We start from the raw sequence: 24,551 nt of genomic DNA, 5'->3' as shown, positions 1-24,551 counted from the left end.
GATGGAGGAGCCTGCCAGGCTACAGTCCATGGGATTGCAAAGAATCTGACAGGACTGAGTGACTTCACTTTTACTTGGACAGTGTTCAAAACATCTTAGTATGGATTAAGATTGAATACCCAGAGTCTCACTAAGTAGCAGCCTCAGTCATTACTATTACTGTTTATCTGTGAAGTTTTACAGAAGACAAGTTGGTTTCTTATGTGTAACTTCTCTGTAAATGAAGGTTTTGGCTGCAGAGACCAGAAGATAAAAGTCAGGCTGGACACAGATTGGCTGCTTTCTAGCGTGAACCCTGAGGGTGGGATGTCTGACTGGGCCGGTGGCTCAGGCCTTCCTTCCTCTCCTTCCCACGTGTGGGCCTGCCCCTCTGGGCTTTGTCATTAGGCTAGTGTCAGTATGGTAGTCCCTGGAGAAGGAAATTGCAACCCACTCCAGTATTCCGGCCTGAAAAATCACACGGTAGAATAGCCACAGTTTTGGGGTTGTACAGATTTGAGATTAAACCAAACGCTTCATCATTTGAGCCAGCGTGGAGGAAACTTTCCCCAGAGCTAGCCAAACAGACTTGGAATACCTCTAGGAGAGGGAGGACACAGACTGGATGGCAGGCAGTCAGGCCACTCTCATCCTCCTGGAGTCCTGTCATTCTTGCTAGGTGAGGATTTAAGTCAATCAGTATGTAAGTTACCTAGAAGTTGGTGTTTATTTTGGATACTATGTTACTGAATATATACAAATTATTTCCTTAAAAAAGTTGAAAAACAGGTTTTTTTTGACATGATTCATAATTTATTTCTAATGAAACAGGCAATTTACATATATTTTCCTAGAGCAGGGTAGTTGGCTAGTGCAGATTTAATTCTAAGTTCAAATGTTATGTAGTTGTTAGTGGAAATGTGCTTTGGTCTATCTGCTCTTTTCTGGTTTGTAGGTCCTCTAAGAAAATGGAAGATGGCTTTTCTGTTGTTGAGGAAGAAATCTATTGTAGTGGGTGAGGCCCTTTGAGCCTCAGTTCCAATTCCTTGTTTATGAAATTGGGCTATCTGCTTTGGTTAACTCATATATGAAGTCTCATTATGTCTGTTTCATTTAACAAAACTTTGTATTGGGTCTTCATCTCAGAAATCATTGATCCTTTGACTGCTATCCCTTGCTAGTGGTGGAAAAATGAGACTAATAAAAACACTTGCTTTCAAAAATAAATAAATAAATAAAATGTCATTCAAAACAGTTTGTAAGAAGTGCTATAAGAATAGAGGATCTGAACAAGCTTTATTGACATAAGTGATTGAACACTAAAGCAAAAGTAACTTCTCTCTAAGATCTTAATTTTTTTATTTTTTTTGGCTGCACTGCATGTGGTCCCAGACCAGCTATTGAACACTTATCCCCTGCTGTGGGAAGCATAGAGTCTTAAATGCTGGTCCCCAGGGAAGTCCTGAGATCTTAGTTAAAATGTGCCTTTCCGAAGAGACTTTCCTTGAGCTCTGCATCTAGAGTAACTTGCCGTTCTAGTCATGCTGTTTAGCTTCATTCCTTTCATTCATATTCCTATCATATATTTCCTTGTTTATACTTGCTTATTTTCTATCTCTCCTCCACTGAAATACAAACTCTAGACCATGTTTTATTACCTCTGTGCCTAGAACACTGCACATAGTAAGCACATGATACTTGTTGAATGAATGAATCCGTTTTGAAAACATAAAAATGTTAACCATTTACTCTAGGCGAGCCCACCAATTTGTGTTCGTGTTTATTGTTATTCAGTTTGCCAACAGTTTGTTATATCTTTCCTCCTCACTGTATCGTTAGTTGATCAGTCATGTTCAACTCTTTTGCAGCCCCATGGACTGTAGCCTGCCAGACTCCTCTGTCCATGGAATTCTCCAGGGAAGAATACTGGAGTGGGTTGCCATTCCCTTCTCCAGGGGATCTTACTGACCAAGGGACCAAACCCTCATCTCCTGTATTGTACGCAGCTTCTTTAATGTCTGAACCACCAGGGAAGTAGACTTATTTATTTGTGGATGTGATTCCGATCATTCTGATTTAATGGATTATAGTGGAGAGCGTTTTTCAGACACTTAACAGAGTCATGTTCGGTGTGAGGTGTATTATAACTAGGTTTTGCTAATAAAGTAAGAGAGCTCGTGGATTTTTGAAGAAATAACTCAGAGCAGGGGTTTTTCCCCTTTTAAAAAAAAAACCACACCACTGACTTGTGTTTTCTGAGTGAAAGAGAAAGGGGGTGGACTGCCAGGATGCTTCTAACTCCGGGCCCCCAAAGGCAAGTATGTTGAGAAGATAGACTGTGATCCATTGCTCTAGACTTTTGTATCTGCTGCCTGGACCAGGAGGAGTGAGATTATGTTATGGCCCTTGCTTCGATTGGGCTTCCCTGGTGGCTCAGATGGTAAAGAATCTGCATGCAACACAGGAGACCCTGGTTCCATCCCTGGGCTGGGAAGATCCCCTGGAGAAAGGAATGGCAACTGACCCCAGTCTTCTTGCCTGGAGAACTGCATGGACAGAGGAACCTGGCAGGCTGCAGTCCATGGAGTCGCAAAGAGTCGAATGTGACTGAGAACTAGCACTGCTACACCACTCATCTCGATTGAAGAGAAATTAAGTGTAGACCGCAAGGTTAGGGGGTTAGGTTGAAGCATCCATCACCCATGACTGACAGATGGGTGGGAAACTCAGTGCCAGGTACTCTGGAGGTGCTCAGTCAATATGGGCTCATTGTCTTTTTTTAGACACTTTCACACATAATTTATTGCTATGGACTCATCTTAGCAATGCTGCTGAGGCTCCAGCTACTTGATGGCTTCATTTGGCAACTTGTACAAGCACGACAGGACTTATCATTGAAGCTGGGAGGGTCTGGCACTAGGCGTTTAGAAAAATAATTTCATTTCTTATGTTTTGGGGGATAGGAACAAAAGGGGAATAGTGTATTTCTTTGTGCCCTGAGAACCACATGTTTTCTTTTGGCCTTGACATGGTCATTAAATATGTTTTCTTTAAAGGAAGAATTTATAGAAAGGCCATGTTCATGTTGAATGATTTTAGGATTGATTTGTTTTTTTATACATTTCTTTCTCATTGTGTTTTTGTTTTTACATTGTAAAAGAAGTAGATTTTGGCTATAAAGTCCAAACTATCACTGGGGACAGTGAAATTCACCAAGTTATTTGTCATGACAAAATAGCTTATGAGTCATAGTTAAAGCAATCCAGGAGTTGGTAAAGATATTTTTACTTGTTCTTGTGAAAGATTTACTTCTTAAAACAAGTCCAAAATACTTAAAATACTCAGACAGCAAATGTACTCTTACACATCAAAAGTCAAACACATTTAGGAGATCATGTATTTAGGAGTCCATGTATGGACTCAATAAAACACTTGAAAATATTTTGTTTTATAGTCACACATTTTATTACAAATTTATTTTGTACCCAATAGAAAAGCAAGTTTGAAATCTATTTACAAGAACTATATACATTTACATATATTACATACAGTTAATGAATTTAAAGAAAAATGGGCAGAGAAACATAATATATATGAAAGACTATGCTTCTGTACATTGTTTATTATCATGGTTCTTAGTGTTACTGAATCTTTATTGTAGTAATAAATACAGTTCTATATTTACACATCTTATAAAACATCTCATAAATGTATTTTTTTTTCAATTCCAAGTTAAAACATCTGATCAAAATAAACATGCTTATATAAAAATAAATCTACCTAATAGTCTTTTGGTTTGGATTTATTGACGCTAATGTAGTATAACAGAAGTTGTGAATTAATCCTTTGACCTTTAGTATTTAATAATTTTGCCTCTTATAATACCTAACACATATTAAACATGGAATAAGCAGAGAAGTCATGTTCTTGACATCAAGTGGGTTGACCCAAAGACAACATAGCTAAAACCAAGCTAAATAAACAGGAGAATATGTTACCAAGTTTCTGGTGAGTCAAAACTGGTTTTAGACACTGTTGCCAAAGCTACTAGAGATACGCTACATCAGTGGATTTAATTTATGTTGTGTCTGCATTTGATTATTACCTTATGATACACATCAGTTTGAATCAAGTGATAAAACCTCCCGTGAAAAATGTGCACTCAACCAAGATAAAAAAATCCCAGGTTGCTTTCCATCTTTTCTAAGTACATCCATTGCCAGCAATGGACTTTTCTTCTCATCTCTGGGCACCAAAGAGTTAAAATGAATTAGAGAAATCAAACCTTGTTTGTACCTGATTGCTTTCATGGTAATTTAAGAGTTTAAGTCCATTTTTCTTTCAAAATATTTGTAAGCAATTTTATTCCACTGAGGGTAGAATCATCTAGAGCTGATTCATAAAATCTAGCATCTCTAAAAATGATGTGAACATGAATGAATAAGTAGTACCTTATGTTATCCATTCACGGTGGGGATTGGTGACCTGGAAGGATCCTTTCTGGGAAAAGTGAAGCAGTACTAAAACATCTCCACGTGGTCATTAAGATGAAATCCTATTGGTCACAACCATTACTTAGTAATGTAGGCTATTTAAAATTCTTATTCTCCTGATATCTCCAAGCATATTGTAAGGGATTTTCTGGTTTAAAACCTCTTTTGTAAGTAAGTAAGTTGAAAAAGAATTCAATTGAAATCATGGAGAATTTTTTGGACATTTCAATCTGCTTTTTAAATATATATGTATTTTAGGCTTACCAGAAAAGTATGACTATCTACCATAGGTGAAAAAATTATATAAGCAGCATTTATACTCTTTTTTCACTCTCTAGTATCAACAATTATCAGCTTTTTGACACAGAGATTTTTTAAAACATCGAATTTCAACTCAGTTCTTTTTGATTCCTGCTCTGATGTACTCAACCTCATATTTTGGGGTTTTCAATTTTTGACAACTTTTCCTCTCATATTAATTAGAGACACGGGACAAATGCCACAGATGAAAGATGACAGCTTTCGGTCATCGGATAAGCTGGTGGTGATCCGGAAGCAGAAGGCAGGTCGTAGGCTATGCTGGCACTGGTGAAGGTCACCAAGGCTTGGGTTGAGTCACAGGACTGTTTCTCCACATCGTCAGAGTTAATAGACATCAGGCTTGTGTGTTTCGATCTTGTCCAGAAGTGGGTTTGCTTTCCCAGGCTCCCCAGATCCTCCTTAAAATGGGGATTGAAGAGGATGTAGAGAAGGGGGTTGAGGCAGGCAGGAAGGGGGACGATCACCAGGAGGATAAACTTAATGACTTCCGGGCTGATGAAGGTGAGGTTCAGTAGAGAGGAGAAGGACAGGAAGGCCACGGGACAGTGCAGGATGCAGTTGGTGAAGAGCAGCAGCGCCACGTGCTTCACCATGGAGCAGTCCCACATGCCCTCCAGGTCTCCCTTTTCCAAGTGACAGTAGAGCCTGGTGTAGGCGACGGTCATCACGAGGAAGCAGAGTGAATTCAGCAAGACGAGGGCCACCATGTAGCCGGTGGCACGCGGCTCCCCGAAGGGCAGCGGCAGGCAGAGCGGGGAGGCACTGTACTCGCTGCCCCCCAGCAGGGGCACGGCGGCCACGGTCCCCGCCAGCAGCGCGCAGAGCGCGAGGGTCGCTCTCAGGCTGGGAAAGGGAGTTTGCGTTTCGAATTTCGCTGAGCATTTCACCGACCACCCACGCTCCAGGGCTGCCAGGGTGAGCAGGAAAACTGAAGATTCCGAAGCAAAAATGAACAAAAAGCCGACGACCTGGCAGCCGACCGCCTGCTCCCACCAGGCACCGTGTTGCGCAAAGCTGCCGAAAGTGAAGGCGTCCACGCCAGCCAGCACTGCGCTGGACACCCCCATGAGCATGTTGACCGCGGCTATCAACCCGATTAACAGTTTTATGGAGGATATGTACACTGCGGCTCTGAACACTGTGGAGGTCACCAAGGCGTTACACGTCAGTGCCAAAACCGCTATGGTCCACACTCCAATTCGGATGAGCCAGCTACCGAACAGGTATTCGCAGAGTTTGAAAGGGCCTAGAAGTCCAAAGAAGAAAAAGATGGGTGTCAAATGAGGGTTCACAACTTTTACCACATTCTCCTTTTTGTTTCTCTTATTGGGACACCAAGAGATAAAGGCCAGTAACAGTCCTGGGAACACAGTGTTCTCTTATGGCACACTCCACTTTATTAAGTGAAAAAAAAAAAAAAAAGTGAAAGTATTAGTGGCTGAGTTGAGTCTGACCCCATGGACTGTAGCCGACCAGGCTCCTCTGTCCGCGGAATTCTTAAGGCAAGAATACTGGAGTGGGTAAGCCATTCCCTTCCAGGGGATCTTTCCGACACAGGGATCGAACCAGGGTCTCCTGCATTGCAGGTAGATACTTTACCTTCTGAGCCACGAGGGAAGCCCCTTCATTAAACCACTATTTAAGGATGAGTATACCAGATGCCCAGGTTTTCAAGCTATGCCTAGAGAAATGGAGCCAGAGAGTTTTTCCATTACTGGATTCTGGCTCCCCAAATACAGTGGTGTGGGGGCCAGGCAACAAGCCAGATCTCCTGGGCTTTTTATTATTAATATATCTTTCCAGAATGCTTCAAAAAGGTTCTGTAAACAGGGAAGCAGAATCCTAGGGAAATACTCTGTGATGTCAGAAGAGGAAGTGTGAGTGGTATGCATTTCATGAGAATGTCATCTTAGGTTTAGATTGACATTTGCTGTTTAGGAGCAAGGAAAACACCAAACTGTTGAAAGTAAAGTATCAACCCTCCCTCGCTGTCTTGCCCCTCCCCCACACTGGGCTATCCTATTTCAGAGAAAGGGACTAACAATGAAGTAATTAACATACATAGGTATTTTTACTTATCTCTAAAACTATTATTTGTTTTAACCAAATAGGTTCTCTTTAGAGACAACCTAAGAAATCACTGTCAAAAATCAGTGATTACATGAAGCAAGACTGTTGCATACCAGTTCAAGCTAAAGTGCTCATATTATTTTAAAAATTACATATACCTCTAACTACATGATTGGTTCTTTAATTTCCATTAATCTGAATCAAAAGTCTCCCATAAAAGTCCTGTTTATGATTGGAGACTAACTCCAGGGAATGTAAAAACATTTGTATTTTAAATGTCTGCACGGGGTGGGATATTGATGAGTTGTTAAGATGGCACAGATTTTGCCTTGACGTGTAGCTGGATGGGTGGGTACCACTCCTGAGGCAGTTGTGACGCCTTTCTCACCTGGGGAAGGTGAGCACTGCACTGGATGAGGGGCTTTCAGGTCTTCCTCAAAGTCAAGTAGGAAATCTTCAAGATCACGGTCATCTGCAGGAATGAGAAATTCTGGAATGATTAGTTCTGTCTCTCTTTAGAGGGACCAACTCCCAGGGAGGAGAGTCCTGGATTGCCCTGGAGACATGAAATGTCCCAGAGGAAACTGAAGGGCAAACGTCCCACTTCTCCCTGGGCTTTCTCTCAAGTCGCTGATGTAGTTGCTTTGGGATGTTCCACTCAAGGTACTGTTTGACAACTATCCCGGCAGAACTGGGGACGAGGGATGGTAACCGACCCTGGGTTCCTTGTCATGATGTTGGAGCGCTCTCATTCTGTTCTTGTTCCCTGCAGCTCATTACGGCCCCATATCACTCTGACCTAAATTAGAGAGAGAGCGTGGGTCTCTCCATTCAGTGGAAGAACCACTTTATCCAGTGTTCTAGCTTAGATGGCTACAGTGCAGATGTTCTGGACTGTGTTCTCTGAACACAAGAGGGAGAATTGGTAAGTTTCCATCTTTCTGGGATATTCTGCTAAACAGAGGACAAATCACATAACTGCTTGCTGCTTGGGTCAGCTACCCATGAAACAGGAGTTTTTTTAAATCTAACACGCTTTCCCCAAGACACTGACTTAATTGGTCTGGTGTGGGATTCAGGCATCAGTGTTTTTAAAAAACTTTTGTGTAATTCCAATAGTGGAAAAGACCCTCATGCTGGGAAAGATTGAGGGCAGGAGGAGAAGGGGACAACAGAGGATGAGATAGTTGGATGGCATCACCAACTCGATGGACATGGGTTTGGGTGAACTCCAGGAGTTGGTGATGGACCGGAAGGTCTGGCATGCTGCGATTCATGGAGTTGCAAAAAGTCAGACAAGACGGAGCGACTGAACTGAACTAAACTGATTCCAATAGACAGCCCAGGATTGGGAATCACAGTCTCTGAAAACAAACTCCATGAAGAACCTCCTCTTTCTTGTTCACTGTGTGCCTCTAGGACCTAGAACAGTGCCTGGCACATTTTAGACATTCTAATTGTGTTTTTTTGTTTTTTTGTTTGTTTGTTTTTGAGGGGGAGGAGGGGTTGGTGAATAATTATACTAGAAGTTAGGGTGAACAAGACAGGAAAAACAAAAATGAAAGCAAGAGCAAGACACTCGCTATAGCCTGAAACAAAAAAGCCAAGGGCTGGAATACCTGCTCCTTAATCAGATAAGTGTGCAGGAAGTCAAGTCAATGAAATGTGCAGACAGAACAAAGCATACTTGCTTGGGAATCAACAAATCATTAACACCCAGAGGAAGAAAAGCCAGTCTGTTTAGACTCTGTGCAAACTTGCAAGGTTGGCAAGAAAAGAAAAGCAGCCGCTTGTTACCACAGGTGTGGCTTGAGGTGCATTGTTGTCTATTTAAGTCAGGTCTTACTTCAAGGAAAGCCAAGTGCTTTACAGACATTATCTCATTTCACTTTCCTGACAGATAGCCCTGTGGGGGGTAGGAGGTGAGAATGTTTTAGGATTAATTGGGTAAGAAGTTGGATTCTTAGGCTCTTCTGCCGAAATATGGAGGCACCTAAAATGTCTATATCTTCCACTTTACTTGGGTTTAAGAATAAAAATATTTATCTTCTGGAGTAAAAAGCTCAGTAGCATGTTTGAAAAAGGTATCCACAGGGATGAGACCCTCTTAAAAGTTTATGAAAGTACTGATAATCAGTGTTAATACTTACCCCAGAGGACACTGTATGCTAAAAGGGATCTAACGATAAGTATGAAGAATTCACTTACAGAAAAGATGACATTTCAGACTGAGTCCTAAAGGAGTTTTCTCTTTCTCTGAGACTCTTTAAAAAGCAGGACTGATTCTCATCTTGCTGGGGTGACTATACAGAGGCTTGTCTGGAGCGCAGATGATCTGTTTGTGACTTTTCAAGCCCCTTTCTGACAGTTTTGTCAGTGACATAGCTGATCTTACCTTGAACTTGAAATATTCCAGCATCTTTTTTATGAAGGTCTTCTGCACTGCTGTTGTCGCCTTTATTCCACTGATTGGAAATTTTGTAGACATTCTCACACACTCCAAATGCACAGCACTGATATGCATAAGGCATTTCTATAACCCTTTGAACGAACAAAACCAAACAAAAACACACACTTAAAGAAACAGATTTTGCTAAATATAGTGCTCTTCTTTCACTTAGTACTTCTGCCTGTAGATTTTAGCCTTAATAAATAATCTAAATTATTAACTATGTGCATAAAGATGTTGGTTACAGTGCTATTCATAATAACAATGGAGTTAGAAATTATTGTCATGAAATGTTGAGAGTTACTGAGGTTCAATGGATGTATCATTTTCTCTACATTTGTGCTTGAAAATTTCCATAATAAAAACATTTTTAAAAAAACAATTGCTGGGGAAATTGTAGCACTGTTAAGTAGTATTTATAGTATCATATAGTGTTAAGTGACAAAAATGTGATATAAGTTTGTATACGTACTGTGGTCTAACAATTAAAAATACATTGGAAACCAAATCTGGAAGGAAATAGCAAAATGTTTTTAGATGTATTTATAGACTTTTTTTCCTTTCTTTTATTTTCTAAACTCTGTTTTGGGGTTTTAAAATTATATGAAAAGTACTGTGGTTTATATATATATATATATTCCCTTGGTGGCTCAGTGCTAAAGAACATAAAATTTTTAAAGGGACTTCTTTATTGATAATAGGTGTGACAGGTTTTAAAGAGCATTACTTCCTCAAACAAATATTAATTTAATACATTTTATGAGAACATATATATAAGCAAGATGAATTTTAAAATGTCAACAGGAGTACAATTATGTTATAATATTATTTAATTACATGTTCTAGTTTCTATCTCATGGATCAGTGGTTTTCAAACTCTTTCTATGAACTCTATGTTCCAGGAGGCATCTTTGAGAAACAAAGGAAATGTAGTCAGGAAGACACATTCTCCTACTCCAGGGTTGTCCTAACAATGCCCCAGAGGTGGGGGACATGAAGGCATGAAATGAAATTCAAAAGAGTCCCATAAATTTTTAAAACCACTGTAACACGTCTATTATTTCACATGACCACAAATGTATCTTATTAGCTTTAATGACAAACTCACTTGAGTTCTGGAAAGTTTTCAGATGATATCAAGCTCTGTAAAGCATGATTTCCTGTTAATTTTAAGTGAGTTAAACCATGTAACCCAGTTACAGGGATAGACGACAGGCGGTTGGACGAGAGGTCCCTGCAAAACATCAAACAACAATTGGCTTTTAGTCTGTGTTAGCATAAAACGATTACATTAAAAAAGCAACCTCAAGATTATTAAACTGCTCCATAAAAACCTCTAAGCAGGGTCCTTACTCTTAATGGTAAAAGGAACCATTTTGGTTTTAGCTCCTGACAACTTTTCTATCTGCAATCAGAATTGCAGAAAGAAAAATGTTTTAGTCATATCCAAATAGTAATTTCTACATTCAGCTTGATTTTGCCAGATGCGACGTGCTGCGTGCTAAGTCATGTCTGACACTTTGCGATGCTATGGACTGTAGCCTGCCAAGCTCCCCTGTCCTGGGATTCTCCAGGCAAGGATACTAGAGTGGGTTGCTGTGCCTTAATTTTGCCGGGGGGTGGGGTGGGGGGACATCTAAAATCCAGTGGAAAGTGTTACATCTAATTTGAAAACATGGTTTGGGTTTTATTTTCTCCCTTCTCTCTTTAACTTCTGTCTGACCCATTTCCTTCTTTCTCTCTGAGACAGGGGAGTGGAGAAGAGGAAGAAGCAAGGGGGGAAAGGAAGGATAAAAATGGACAGGAAGATTTTCTGTTAGTCAGTATGGCAAACTGTGAAATGAAAGCCCTTTAGAAAGGAACTGATGTCTTACTCCATTCCACCTGATAGCTTGCAAAAATGGAAAATCTCCCTCAATAACCAGAACCAGCTGTCACCCAGATCTTCAATTATAAGGACCCACACGGCCTTGGGGGGCGGGGGGCAGGGGTGCTCCTTTCTGGTTTGATCCCACTCTCGCGTGCAGGACACTTAGGACTCAGCATTCTGTGCCCAGGCTTTTCCAGCAAAACCAACATTCATTTCTGATTAATCAGATAGTGCCCAATTATCAAAAGACATGCCATAAACAAGTCATGAAATACTCACAGCTTTCTTAGAGATGGCAAGGTGGAAAATGCATTGGGGTGAATAATGGCAATTTTGTTCCAAGCTAAATTCCTATTAAAAAAAAAAAAGGCAAGCGAGAAGATTATATAAAAGAAGACCTTGTGAAGTTTTACCATATATATTCATTCTTCTAACAAAATTTAACTTCCATTCAGGACATGGACAATTAACTTTATCAAATCATCCTCAGATGCAGGTATGGATAGTATAAAATGATTAAAGAGAGAACTGTAAAGCAACCTTGTTTATTAAATCAATTCAGGAAAATCACTTAGGTGGATATTTTAGTTTTTATTCTCTTCTTGCTAAAAAGTTGACTTTAACATGGTTGTAAAATTTTATTAAGGCCTTTTCTAAGATGAGTGGGGGTCGGGAGAGACTGGAACTTCTGAAGCTCTTCTTCTGACGGGCAAGTAAATTTTAAGTTATAAAATGTCCCCAAGATATGTAATGAAACCCAAAAAGAATTTGTGTATATTGTCCATGCATGTCAGACCTTAAGACAAACACAGAGATACTTTCAAAAACATTTCTGGTAAAGAGAATGGACATTTAAATTCTTAACTGGGAAATGAAGAAAAAAAGGGCTAGTATATGTTAGAAGTAAAATTCTTTGATAACAAAGTCTATAATTTATTGAGAAATTCACTGGCCCCTCTCCTCCACACCTATGTTTAACAACATGTAGGTAATTTACAAGAATAAGAACATCCACATTTTAAAAAAAGAGCAAGGGACTTAAAATTTGTATTTTTAAAATTCATGACTCAAAAGGGGAGCTAAAGCGTAGACATTTGAGGAAAATGAAAATGACCACTGTCAACTTTTCTCTAATGCAAAGTAATTTATTCATGGTGTTGGGCCCCTAAGTTACCTAGGATAAATGGTATTCACAGGACATTTACATTCTTGTTTGAAAGTCCCCCCAAAGCTGGGGGAAACTGGAAAACTTTTTTTTTTTAATTGGAGGATAACTGGTTTACAATATTGTGTTAGCTTTTGCCATACATCAACATGAATCAGCCACAGGTAAGCACGTTCCCTTCTTCTTGAACCCTCCTCCCACCTCCCACCCGACCCCACACCTCTAGGGTATCAGAGAGCCCTGCTTTACACTGCCTAGATCATACAGTAAATCCCCACTGGCTACCTATTTTTACATATTGTAATGTATATGTTTTAATGTTACTCTTTCAAATTGTCCCCCATCTCCTTCCCCCACTGTGTCCATAGGTCTGTTCTCTATGTTTGCATCTCCATTGCTGCCTTGCAGATAGGTACATAAGCCCTGTCTTTTTAGATTCCACATATGTGAATCAATATACAATATTTACTTTTCTTTCTGACTTACTTCACTCTGGTTCATCCACCTCATTCAGTCAGTTCAGTCGCTCAGTCGTGTCTGACTCTTTGCAACCCCAGGGACTGCAGCACGCCAGGCCTCCCTGTCCATCACCAACTCCCGAAGCTTGCTCAAACTCAATGTCCATCGAGTTGGTGATGCCATCCAACCATCTCATCCTCTGTCATCCCCTTCTTCTCCCAGTTCAACCTTTCCAAGCATCAGGGTATTTTCTAATGAGTCAGCTCTTCACATGAGGTGGCTAAAGTATCAGAGCTTCAGCTTCAGCATCAGTCCTTCCAAGGAATATTCAGGACTGATCTCCTCTAGGATGGACAGGTTGGATCTCCTTGCAATCCAAGAGACTCTCAAGAATCTTCTCCAACACCACAGTTCAAAAGCATCAATTCATCTGCAGTCTGCACTCAGCTTTCTTTACAGTCCAACTCTCACATCCATACATGATCACTGGAAAAACTATAGGTTTGACCAGACAGACCTTTGTTGGCAATGTAATGTCCCTCCTTTTTAATATGCTGTCTAGGTTGGTCATAGCTTTTCTTCCAAGAAGCAAACATCTTTTAATTTCATGGGTGCAGTCACCATCTGCAGTCATTTTGGAGCCCCCCAAAATAAAGTCTCTCACTGTTTCCATTGTTTCCCCATCTATTTGCCATGAAGTGATGGGACCAGATGCTGTTATCTTAGTTTTTGAATGCTGAGTTTTAAGCCAACTTTTTCACTGTCCTCTTTCAGTTTCATCTCTTTAGTTCTTCTTTGCTTTCTACCATAAGGGTGGTGTCATCTGCATATCTGAGGTTATTTCTCCTGGAAATCTTGATTCCAGCTTGTGCTTCATCCAGCCTGGCATTTTCATGATGTACTCGGCATATAAGTTAAATAAGCAGGGTGACAATATACAGCCTTGATGTACTCCTTTTCCTTGGTGTACAGTCTGTTGTTCCATGTCCAGTTCTAACTATTGCTTCTTGACCTGCATACAGATTTCTCAGGAGGCAGGTCAGGTGGTCTGGTATTCCCATCTCAGAATTTTCCACAGTTTGCTGTGATTCACACAGTCAAAGGCTTTGGCATAGTCAATGAAGCAGAAGTAGATGTTTTTCTGGAACTCTCTTGCTTTTTCCATGATCCAATGGATGTTGACAATTTGATCCCTGGTTCCTCTGCCTTTTCTAAATCCAGCTTGAACATCTGAGAGTTCATGGTTTACGTACTGAAGCATGGCTTGGAGAACTTTGAGCATTACTTTGCTACTGTGTGAGATGAGTGCAATTGTGCGGTAGTTTGAACATTCTTTGGCATTGCCTTTTTTTGGGATTGGAATGAAAACTAACCTTTTCCTGTCCTGTGGCCACTGCTGAGTTTTCCAAAGTTTCTGGCATATTGAGTGCAGCACTTATATGCTCAGAGGACAGTAATTCCATTCCTAGTCATAAACCTGTGCATTGTGATCCTCCCAACAGGTCCAGGGGAGCCAGTTCACCTCTCCTGCCCTGATCTCTCAGGTCGCACCTTCAAGGCTCCCCAAGGTTCTCTGTTGGATTCCCAGTGGCAGTCCCCGGAGGAGAGCAATTGGAGGCTTGTAGTCTGCTCCGCGGTTTTGGAATCTTGGCACAGTTGCGCACTTCCTCAACCACGGCGTGCCCTGTCTGTGCCTCAGGTTTCCTGGGTTTTGGAAACACCCTTCCTTCCTCCCTGTCTCTTCAGCCCCCGTCTCCGCCACGCTGCTGCTTTCTACATGCCCGTCCCTTGCTTGCCAAACCTGGAGGTGTCCGTCCACTGGGGCCACCAGGGGATTTGACTGTGAGAACTGCCTCTGGGTCCTGTGGGAGCGCTCACTTATGTGACCTTGAAAGCATATGTGCCTGTCCTAACGATGACGGCGGCAACAGCAACACTGCTGCACGTTTACTGTGTGACACGTATGGTCAACCAGCTTCTTTACACATAAAATCTCAAACCCTCAGCACAGCTCTGTCAAGTAAGGGTTATCATTAGCCCCATTTTATTGGTGAGAAATAAAACATACAGTATTAAGGGACTTGCTCCAAGTCGCAGAGTACTCAGCAGCTGAGATTAAATCTAAGCAAACTGGCTCCAGAGTCCTCAATATTTTGCACAGAACTTGTTTGGAATCCTTAAAGTATTGGGTTGGCCAAAATGTTTGTTCGGGTTTTCTAAAAGCTCTTAAAAGTAATGAGAGAACCACTGCACTAGACCCTGGGGATAAAAAAATGAAAAAATCCTTGCCACTTTCAGGCCAGGTGTGGTCTAGCTGATGGCAGTGCGCAGTGCTGAGTCCTGCAGCAGAGAATGTGCGAAGCACATCAGAGGAACAGGTTCAAAGACAGGAGATCTTGTTCTTCTGGGGGAGACAGGGGCACGTTGAGGGTGGGGAGTAATGGAATGGGTGACAGGACCAGGAGAAACAGTGTACCATGTGTCAGGTCCTGGGAGTTGATGGATCAGAGGTGAAGGTATTCCAGGGGTTGGGATCAGGTTCTTAACGGTGGTGCTGGGAAGCTTGGTCTTGGTATTAAAGACAGTAGGGGAATAAGGGAAGACTGTTGAGGCAGGGAAGTGACATGAATCAATTTCTGCTTAAGAAAGATTTTCTTTGGAGAATGAGATGAATGGGTAGAGACTGATGGTGGACAGGCTGGTTAGGAGGGTGAGGACGGTGACCCAGGAGAGTAAATCCATGGATCTTTGGTGAAGACTATATAAGTTCTACGCTCTCAGCAACGTGTAGAACAATTATACAATACAGTGTTATCAAATATTTCTTTGTTATTTAGTCACTAAGTCTTATCTGACTTAGTCTTTTCGATGCCTTGGACTGTAGCCCACCAGGCTCCTCTATCCAAGGGATTTTCCAGGGAAGAATACTGGAGTGGGTTGCCATTTCCTTCTCCAATTATTAAAAATATCAACTAAAAAAAAAAGTTCTTTTTTTAAAAAAATTAACTTTTGGCTGTTAAATTCAAACAGTTAAAAATTAACTCTGGCTGTTAAAAAATTAACAGCCAGAACTCCAACCTGGTGAATAAGGTGGGTTATAAAAGTAGGTAATGCACTTTTTGGTTTGATATTTATTTTAAAAAGTAAAAGAAATTCATTAGATGATTTTAGACTGAAAGTAAGGAAAGGGCAACACAATTAAATTCAGAGCAAAACGGTTTTCAAGACAAATTCTGGGAGAAAGTGATTCTTAAAGGTGAATTTAACATGTTTTGAGGAATGGTATTATTTTATGGGGGTATGGTCACTTCAGTTCAGTTCAGTTCAGTCGCTCAGTCGTGTCCGACTCTTTGTGACCCCATGGACTGCAGCACGCCAGGCCTCCCTGTCCATCACCAACTCCTGAAGCTTGCTCAAACTCATGTCCATCGAGTCGGTGATGCCATTCAACCATCTCATCCTTCCTTCCCCTTCTCCTCCTGCCTTCAATCTTACCCAGCATCAGGGTCTTTTCTAATGAGTCAGTTCTTGGCATGAGGTGGCCAAAGTATTGGAGTTTCAGCTTCTGCATCAGTCCTTCCAAGGAATATTCAGGACTGATCTCCTTTAGGATGGACTGGTTGGATCTCTTTGCAGTCCAAGGGAATCTCATGAGTCTTCTCTAACACCACACTTCAAAAGCATCAATTCTTTGGGGGCTCAGATTTATAGTCCAACTCTCACATCCATACATGACCACTGGAAATACTATAGGTTTGACTAGACAGACCTTTGTTGGCAAAGTAATGTCTCTGCTTTTCAATATGCTGTCTAGGTTGGTCATAGCTTTTCTTCCAAGGAGCAAGCATCTTTTAATTTCATGCCTGCAATCACCATCTACAGTGATTTTGGAGCCCCCCAAAATAAAGTCTCTCACTGTTTCCATTATTTCCCCATCTATTTGCCATGAAGTGATGGGACCAGATGCCATGATCTTAGTTTTCTGAATGTTGAGTTTTAAGCCAACTTTTTCACTGTCCTCTTTCACTTTCATCAAGAGGCTCTTTAGTTCTTCTTTGCTTTCTGCCATAAGGGTGGTTGCAGATGACTCTGTATATCTGAGGTTATTGATATTTCTTCTGGCAATCTTGATTTCATCTTGTGCTTCATCCAGTCCAGTGTTTCTCATGATGTACTCGGCATATAAGTTAAATAAGCAGAGTGACAATATACAGCCTTGACGTACTCCTTTCCCGATCTGGAACCAGTCTGTTGTTCCATGTCCAGTTCTAACTATTGCTTCTTGACCTGCATGCCGATTTCTCAGGAGGCAGGTCAAGTGGTCTGGTATTCCCATCTCTTTAAGAATTGTCCACAGTTCGTTGTGATCCACACAGTCAAAGGCTTTGGCATAGTCAATAAAGCAGAAGTAGATGTTTTCTGGAACTCTCTTGGTTTTTTGATGATCCAGCGGATGTTGGCAATTCGATCTCTGGTTCCTCTGCCTTTTCTAAATCCAGCTTGAACATCTGGAAGTTCACAGTTCTTGTACTGTTGAAGCCTGGCTTGAAGAATTTTGAGCATTACTTTGCTAGTGTGTGAGATGAATGCAATTGTGCGGTAGTTTGAACATTCTTTGGCATTGCCTTTCTTTGGGGTTGGAATGAAAACAGACCTTTTTCAGTCCTGGGGCCACTGCTGAGTTTTCCAAATTTGCTGGCATATTGAGTGCAGCACTTTCACAGCATCATCTTTTAGGATTTGAAAAGAGCTGAACTGAAATTCAATCACCTCCACTAGCTTTGTTTGTAGTGATGGTTCCTAAGACCCACTTGACTTCATATTCTAGGATGTCTGGTTCTAGGTAAGTGATCACCTACATGGTCTCTTAAATGTTAAGAAAAACTTGAGGAAAGAAAAGGTTTATGTCCTGCAGTTTAAACATTACATACTGCCATCATTCATCAAAATGACATTGAAATCCAGTTTCAGGATGGAAAAGTTTAAACTTTTTTTTAACTGTCTCACTTACATAAAAAAATCTAAGTTTTTTTTTTTTTTTTAAAAAAACCTATAGTTAATATGTGGTATTTTCAATCATAGAACAGAATTTAATATTTACAAATCCTAGTCATCTGAGCAACAGAAGCATTTTCGAGGACAGTGTGCTCAAATCTTTGTGTACTTGTTAAAATGTAGATTCCCAGGCTCCACTCCAGAGGGTCTAACTCAGGAGGCAGGTGAGAACCTGGACTCTGAATTTGTTTACAGTCACTTCCAGGTGATTCTTATGAGCTCAGAGAGACCTGCACTGAAAAACTGACCAGGAAAGAAAAACAGGCAGGAAGAACTGTGTGGTCACCCTGTTTTTGCATGCCAAACAATTTCTGCCAATTCCTGGATGAGAGAGAAGCACATTTTGCAGGCTATTTAATAGCTTGGCCTCCTTCCTCTTTATCTAAGTCTCATGTCTGCTGACCGGCAAAGGGCAGACTGCAAATTTACTACTTTTGAACTTGTTCCTGGAAATGGTCATGAGCAAATTATTTGCCTTCTTATGGCAGATACACATACAAAGACCCAACAGTACGTGCATACATTGAAAAGAAACTGTTAGAGGAAGACCCAAAAGAGATAAAAACTGCTCTATGATGGGGAAAGTACTGGGAGGCGGTACTCACAGAGATCGGAGGCTGAACAACTGCTGGAAAGTGTCAGCTTGAATTTCATAGATTTCATTATGCCGCAGGTCTCTGAAATGACAGGTTCCAGAGATTGACTTCAGAGTCATCGGTTTCAAAAAGTCTTCAGAGAAATTTTACAAGGGATTACCTTCTCTCAATCAAGGAACACATGAACTATGACTGCCAAGTGACCACTGGAAAAAATTTCTTTTTGTTTTAAAGAGAACATGACAATTTATACACTTAAATAAGTACTGCCTCTCTTTCAAACAAATACTTATTATTCCTTTGGGTGAGCATGCTCAGTTGCTTCAGTCATGTCTGACTCTGTGATACCCCATGGACTGTAGCCCACCAGGCTCCTCTGTCCATGGAATTCTCCAGGCAAGAATACTAGAGTGGCTTGCCATGTCCTCCTCCAGGGAATCTTGCAGGCCCAGGGATCAAACCCGAGTGTCCTGTATTACAGGTGGATTGCTGCTGAGCCTCGAGCTACATTCCAAATGCAGCATCATTCAAACACTTTGAGGATGCCTCTCCAGGTTCTGCCTTCTGAGCCTTTCTTATATTCTTTGAGGGTCTTCAGGAGTGTCAAATGTTTATCCTCCAAAGATGGATTTTTCCCCTCCCTTAATTGCCCAAAGGCATTCAGAGAAAAATTAAGTGGCAAAGGATAGATGGTGAATATTGTTTTGATCAAAACCAAAGTATGACTCAAACAGGCAGATGTCTAATGCAGGAGGCAATTTTAAGAGAGGAATTCTAAAATATTTTATGCAGAAGTAGCATCAGTAGCACCTGAAATAAGACAAATATGGAATCTCCTCTGAAGGTGGTTATCGTGAAGCAAACATACTAATAAACTCAAGTTCCCCAGTTTTCAAAATTAATGCCATACATATGAGTTTCACTTGTGTTCAGGAAAAAAAAGATATTAATGCCCTCATTGAAGGTATAAGTTTAGAAAAAAACCAGAGCTTAAACAAACCCAGTTCATTACTATACCAGTATAGGGAGAAGAAACTATAATAAATGCTTTACTTATAGTGTAATGCATGGTAAAATAATATTATCTATGTTTCCCAACTTTACAGCCATCATATGCAGTCATGTATGTAAGAAGGGCAAGCTTCATGTGACTCCCCAGTGAACCACAGGGTAAGCAAACCAATGACCCCTGGAAATGTGAGTTTTGGCTCTTGGTTTTCACTTGGTGACTTAGAGACTCTTACAGACATACATTTTCTGAAGCTTTTGGCAGACTGAAAAACTGGGTAAATCTTCTAGCAGGTTGTAAGAAAGGTCTCTGAAAAACAGAAGGTACAAAAGGGAAAAATCTGTTATATATTAGTCGTCAGGAAATATGCTTTTCTCTCCCTTTCCCTTCACGATGATCCAGCTCCCAAAGGCAGACTCTGAATGTTTCCCCAGCCCTGACATGGAGCAGGTAGTCATAGGCATTATTGGATTAAGCAGTAGATTCAGATGTCAACTGAAATGTAACTGTTATACTTCTTTAATTGATTTAAATAATTTATTTGATGAATTTATTTATATTTTGTTAGTGATGATCTACAATGTTCTAGCTATTATCTTACAGAAATGAGTACAAATTAAGTTAAATAATTGTGCCTCTGTTTCTAAGAGCTGCTATATCTCTACAGCTAAGAGAGTCATTGTTGGTTCTTTTCTAATCAACGGAAAAAAAAAATCCCATCAACAATTCAAAACACAGCACTAACTTTGAAATCAATCATTACAAGGGGGGAAAAAATCTAAGAAAGTCTTCAACCAAAACTCAACAAATTGCAGAATAACAAAAACATCTGGACATATTTATAGTATAATATAGCTAATCTAAAACAAGCCATGGTAATTTTCAGAAAGCTTAAAAAAAGAAAGCTAGTAGATAAAGTAACAGATAGATATTAAAAAAAAATCTTGTCTCATGTTTTAAAAGTTATCTGCTAATCAGCTAATTTATTTTCATGCCTGATTCTAAATCTTAAAACCAAATCACCCTATACAACTTAAAAAATCCATACTGTTTTCTGAGTGTATTTTAAATTATTTTATTCTTGTAATTGAGTACTCTATCTTATATTTATTGAATACATGGAATTTAAATAGAAGTACAGTTCAACTTACTACACATGAATAATTCAGATAAAGCTGTGTGGAAACACAAATTTGTAGTTTAGAGATTTAAAAGACCAAACCAGACTAGTGAAAAAAAAATACTCTGCATCTATACACAAATAACACTTGATTAACAATATCGTGTGTATTTTTGAAAAGTAGTGAATGTGATAAAGTGGTCACACATAAAAGCTGACAATAATTTGGTTCGCTCATCTCCACAGACTGCAAGGGGACCAACCCTTTCTGTGTGACTCTCAGTAGAGGTACATGAAGACTTCTACATAAAGACTCAGTGTCACCTCCTACCTACCTTCCACCTAATGATTTTCATGGCTAACACTGATCAAGCACTTCTTATATATAGACACCATGTTTGCAGCTTGACCTGAATTATTTTGTTTAATCCTAGTGGTCACCTTATGAGGGAAACATTGTGTTGATCCCCACACAAAGAAAAATGACTAAGATCACCAGCTAGTCAGTGGGGACAGCCATGCATAGCCAAGTCATTCCCATGGAAGAGAAGTCACTTGGAGGAAAATCACTCATGTGCAGTGATGCCGCCTCATTTAGCAGGTACTCAACCACAGGAAGGGAGCACTCAGACCTCTCCTTCCAGAACACACAGCAGACCGGAGTACGGGTGAGGACCTGTGGTTGTGCTCTCAACTTTAATTCTACTTGGTTGATGTGCTGAACGCAGCATTAATGCCTTTTTCAATTCTCTCCTTAAATGAGAAGATATGGGTTGTTATAAAGAACAAATTAATACTATAGATTGACATATTTTGAAAATAGTAAGATAGGGACTTCCTTGGTTGTTCAGTGGTTAAGACTCCACACTTCCAATAAAGTGAGCTTGAGTTCTGTCCTTGGCCAGGAAATCCCACATGCCACATGGCCAAAAAAAGAAAAAATGAAAAGAGCAAACAAGCAAACAAAAAAACCTCCAACCCAAAAAACAAGAAAGAAAATAGCAAGATACTGCCATTCATACAGTTGCATTCCCTCAGGCCTTTCACGGTCTCCACTACAGGACAGAATAATGTTGGAAAGGAAGTGAGGAAGATGACGGAAGTGCTGACACCTGGGCGAGCTGACTGTGCTCCAGGCGCTGGTGTAAGTGTTTGACTTGCAGTGACTTACTGAATCCTCACGATGATCCCCTGAAGGAAGTAGCTACCCCCCTCTTTTATAGATTGGGAAATGGAGCCCTGGAAGGAATAAATAACTCGCTCAAGATACTGTGATCGCAGACAGAGAGGCCAGATTTGAGCCAGACAAAACAGACCCCAGAGCCTTTGTTCTTAACCAGCTTGCCAGTCAGCCTCAGTGTAGGCAGCTGTAGACTTAGGTGCTTTACCATTCTGTGTGACATTGTGGAGACAGATGTAATTTAAATACTGCCTCCCTACTTATCAGTTTTAACGGGTGAAATCCTGGTCCTGTTACTCAGCCAGCTTCCTCAAAACTGAGCATGTGTCTAGCCTGTCTTAGGTATGGCGGGCAGAATTCCCAGATGGCTGCTGAGATTTCCACCTACTAGTGTCTAGACGCTTTCTCCCAGTTATGCACTCCCTGAAGAAGGTTCCCATTCTGCCACTTAACATTGTAGAGCTGCTTGTTGTTTGCTACTGGACAAAGCTTGTGCTGGAATCACAGCTGCCACAGAAGTCTCCTTTGTGAGAACAGAGCCCTGCGAGGGACCCAGGTGCTTTCATGACATCCCTGCAGTGCTGGAGGTGATAACAGAGCACGGCAGGAGGAGGCTGAAAAATGGAAGGTCAAAACCAGGCTCTCCCAGCTCCTATAAACTACTTTTTGTAAAATGTGGGGAGGGCAGAGAACAAAAGTCCCAAGGCAACAGAAATAACACACGCAAGCTGTTCACCCATTAGATGAAACATTGTGTGGGTCTGGTAATTTTATTTTGGCATCCATATTGGGTTTCTGATTATGATTTTTTTTTTCCTGCTTTGCAGAGGATTTAGAGGGAGGTGGGAATGAAGTTACATTGGCTTGTTCATATCCATTTTCTGAAAGGAAACATGTGCCAGTTGAAACGCTAATGGGAAACTATTTGGGACTTGCAAACAAGGGGCCCACTGCCATTATTGCTTTTGTTGTTCTTGTTTAGTTGCTAAGTCGTATCTGACTCTTCGGGACCCCATGGACTGTAGCCCGCCAGACTCCTCTGTGCATGGGACTTCCCAGGCAAGAATACTGGAGAAGGTAGCCATTTTCTTCTCCAGGGGATCTTCCTGACATGGGGATTGAACCTTCGTCTCCTGCATTGTTTTTTTTTTTTTTTTTTTTAACCACCGAGCCACCTGGAACACTCCACCGCCATTATTACTAGGGTCATATCCAAGAGCCACTTCCCTGGACCAAGGCAGGCAAAGGATGCCTGACCTCCTGAAGACCTGCAAGGAAAGAACTTTCTCCTCCTTTAAAGGATTATTGAAATAATGCCTGTCATTTCAGCCCTGTTTACATAACATTATTGCCTTACTGATACGCACAGCACTTGGAGATTAGGTAACTGATCACAGACAGTTTGAGGAAGAGATGAGATCTGTGCTCCAGTTAAAGTCCTGTTGAAACACAAACCAGACATCATTCTTGTATTCAGACATCATACAGGGACATATTTTGATTCATTGATGCTAAGACTGGTCAGGCCTGAAGGGCAGTCAGATTCTGGGCAAAGTTAAGCGCCTACTCAAGTACTTACAGACTCTCCAGGCTCGCAGTTCCAGTTAAGTCAGGAAATTCAGTTATTTGTGAGGCACCATTCAAAGTCCTAGAAAGAGGAGTACATGAGTATTACCGGGAGAAAATTCTAGGAAGGAGTCGTTTTTATGGCCATTTCAAAACACTTGAAACGTTCATTTCGTCTTCACAGCAACCTTGCAAAGGGAAAATAATTGGTAAGAGAAATAAACACTTACAGTGTTCTTAGTTCAGGTAAATGTTGAAAAGCAGATCTCCCAACAAGCTGGATGGGGTTGTCATAGAAATGTCTGAAAAAATCCAAACACCAATGTCTTATTATAAAACTTGAATGACAAATGAATATTCCTTCCAAATTGCAACAAATAAAATTACATTATTTATGTAATTTTGATTATTTGACTTCAGGTAAACTTCAAAACTATTTCACTCACATTATGAAGCTTTTGGTAGGAAATCCATACTATTGAAAATTTCTGACAAGGCAGATATGAATGTTAGCTACTATGGAGCAAAGCAAGTGAACTGGCTGTTGTTTAGTCACTAAGTCGTGTCTGACTCTTGCCACCCCATGGACTACAGCCCACCAGTCACCACTGTCATGGGATTCTCTAGGCAAGAATATGGAGTGGGTTGCCATGCCTTCCTCCAGGGGGATCTTCCTGATCCACGGAATGAACTCGGGTCTCCTGCATTGCAGGTGAAATCCTCACCACGAGCCACTTGGGAAGCCCGAACTGACTGTAATTACACTTAAGACTCTTCCTCTACCTCCAATATCTAGAATATCTGTTGAGTGGCAAAATGTTATCCAAGGTGCTGGCAGTTATATCATTAGCTAAAGAAAGATGAAATTCTCTATATTTACATGAGGGTCAGTAGCCTCTGGTCAAATCTTACAAATACACAAAGGGGTCTTCAAATATATTTGAGAGGAAATTTGCTACTAATGGGTTTATAACATTAGATTTTGAAAATTAAATTATTGCTCTAAAAGGTAACACATTATTAGAACTGAAAAAATATTTTGCTTTATGGATGTTTTCAATGTAGTGATATTTGAACTGCCTGATAATTGTAGGGTAATTGAAGAGAACTTGGGGGGATGGTCAGGAGGGTTGGCTTGAGCCATGCGGAAAGCTGAGAATATCAGCAAAAGGAGTAGGTGACTAAGTTAAGTAGACATCCCTGACTGTGTTTCATAGCA

At 40.7% G+C, this 24,551-nt stretch overlaps 1 protein-coding gene across 2 annotated transcripts in view; it reads right to left on the bottom strand.

Annotated features, from left to right (window-relative positions):
* Nucleotides 1-3,444: 3,444 nt before the first annotated feature.
* LGR5 (leucine rich repeat containing G protein-coupled receptor 5) overlaps nucleotides 3,445-24,551 on the bottom strand; it is a 126,738-nt gene continuing 105,631 nt past the window's right edge. The window contains exons 9-18 of one of the 2 annotated variants that reach the window (XM_065935465.1): nucleotides 23,563-23,634; nucleotides 23,346-23,414; nucleotides 23,134-23,205; nucleotides 19,710-19,775; nucleotides 18,467-18,538; nucleotides 11,462-11,533; nucleotides 10,421-10,546; nucleotides 9,259-9,404; nucleotides 7,252-7,335; nucleotides 3,445-6,039 (exon numbers count right to left, since the gene is read on the bottom strand). In XM_065935465.1, coding sequence (XP_065791537.1) covers nucleotides 4,952-6,039; nucleotides 7,252-7,335; nucleotides 9,259-9,404; nucleotides 10,421-10,546; nucleotides 11,462-11,533; nucleotides 18,467-18,538; nucleotides 19,710-19,775; nucleotides 23,134-23,205; nucleotides 23,346-23,414; nucleotides 23,563-23,634 — 1,867 coding nt within the window. In that variant the 3' untranslated portion in view covers nucleotides 3,445-4,951. The remainder of the gene's footprint in view (nucleotides 6,040-7,251; nucleotides 7,336-9,258; nucleotides 9,405-10,420; nucleotides 10,547-11,461; nucleotides 11,534-18,466; nucleotides 18,539-19,709; nucleotides 19,776-23,133; nucleotides 23,206-23,345; nucleotides 23,415-23,562; nucleotides 23,635-24,551) is intronic. The other variant, XM_065935466.1, reaches the window with a different exon arrangement.

This window comes from Muntiacus reevesi, chromosome 4 (assembly GCF_963930625.1).
Source record: "Muntiacus reevesi chromosome 4, mMunRee1.1, whole genome shotgun sequence".
Classification (NCBI taxonomy): domain Eukaryota; kingdom Metazoa; phylum Chordata; class Mammalia; order Artiodactyla; family Cervidae; genus Muntiacus; species Muntiacus reevesi.
This window is presented reverse-complemented; position numbering and strand designations above follow the sequence as displayed.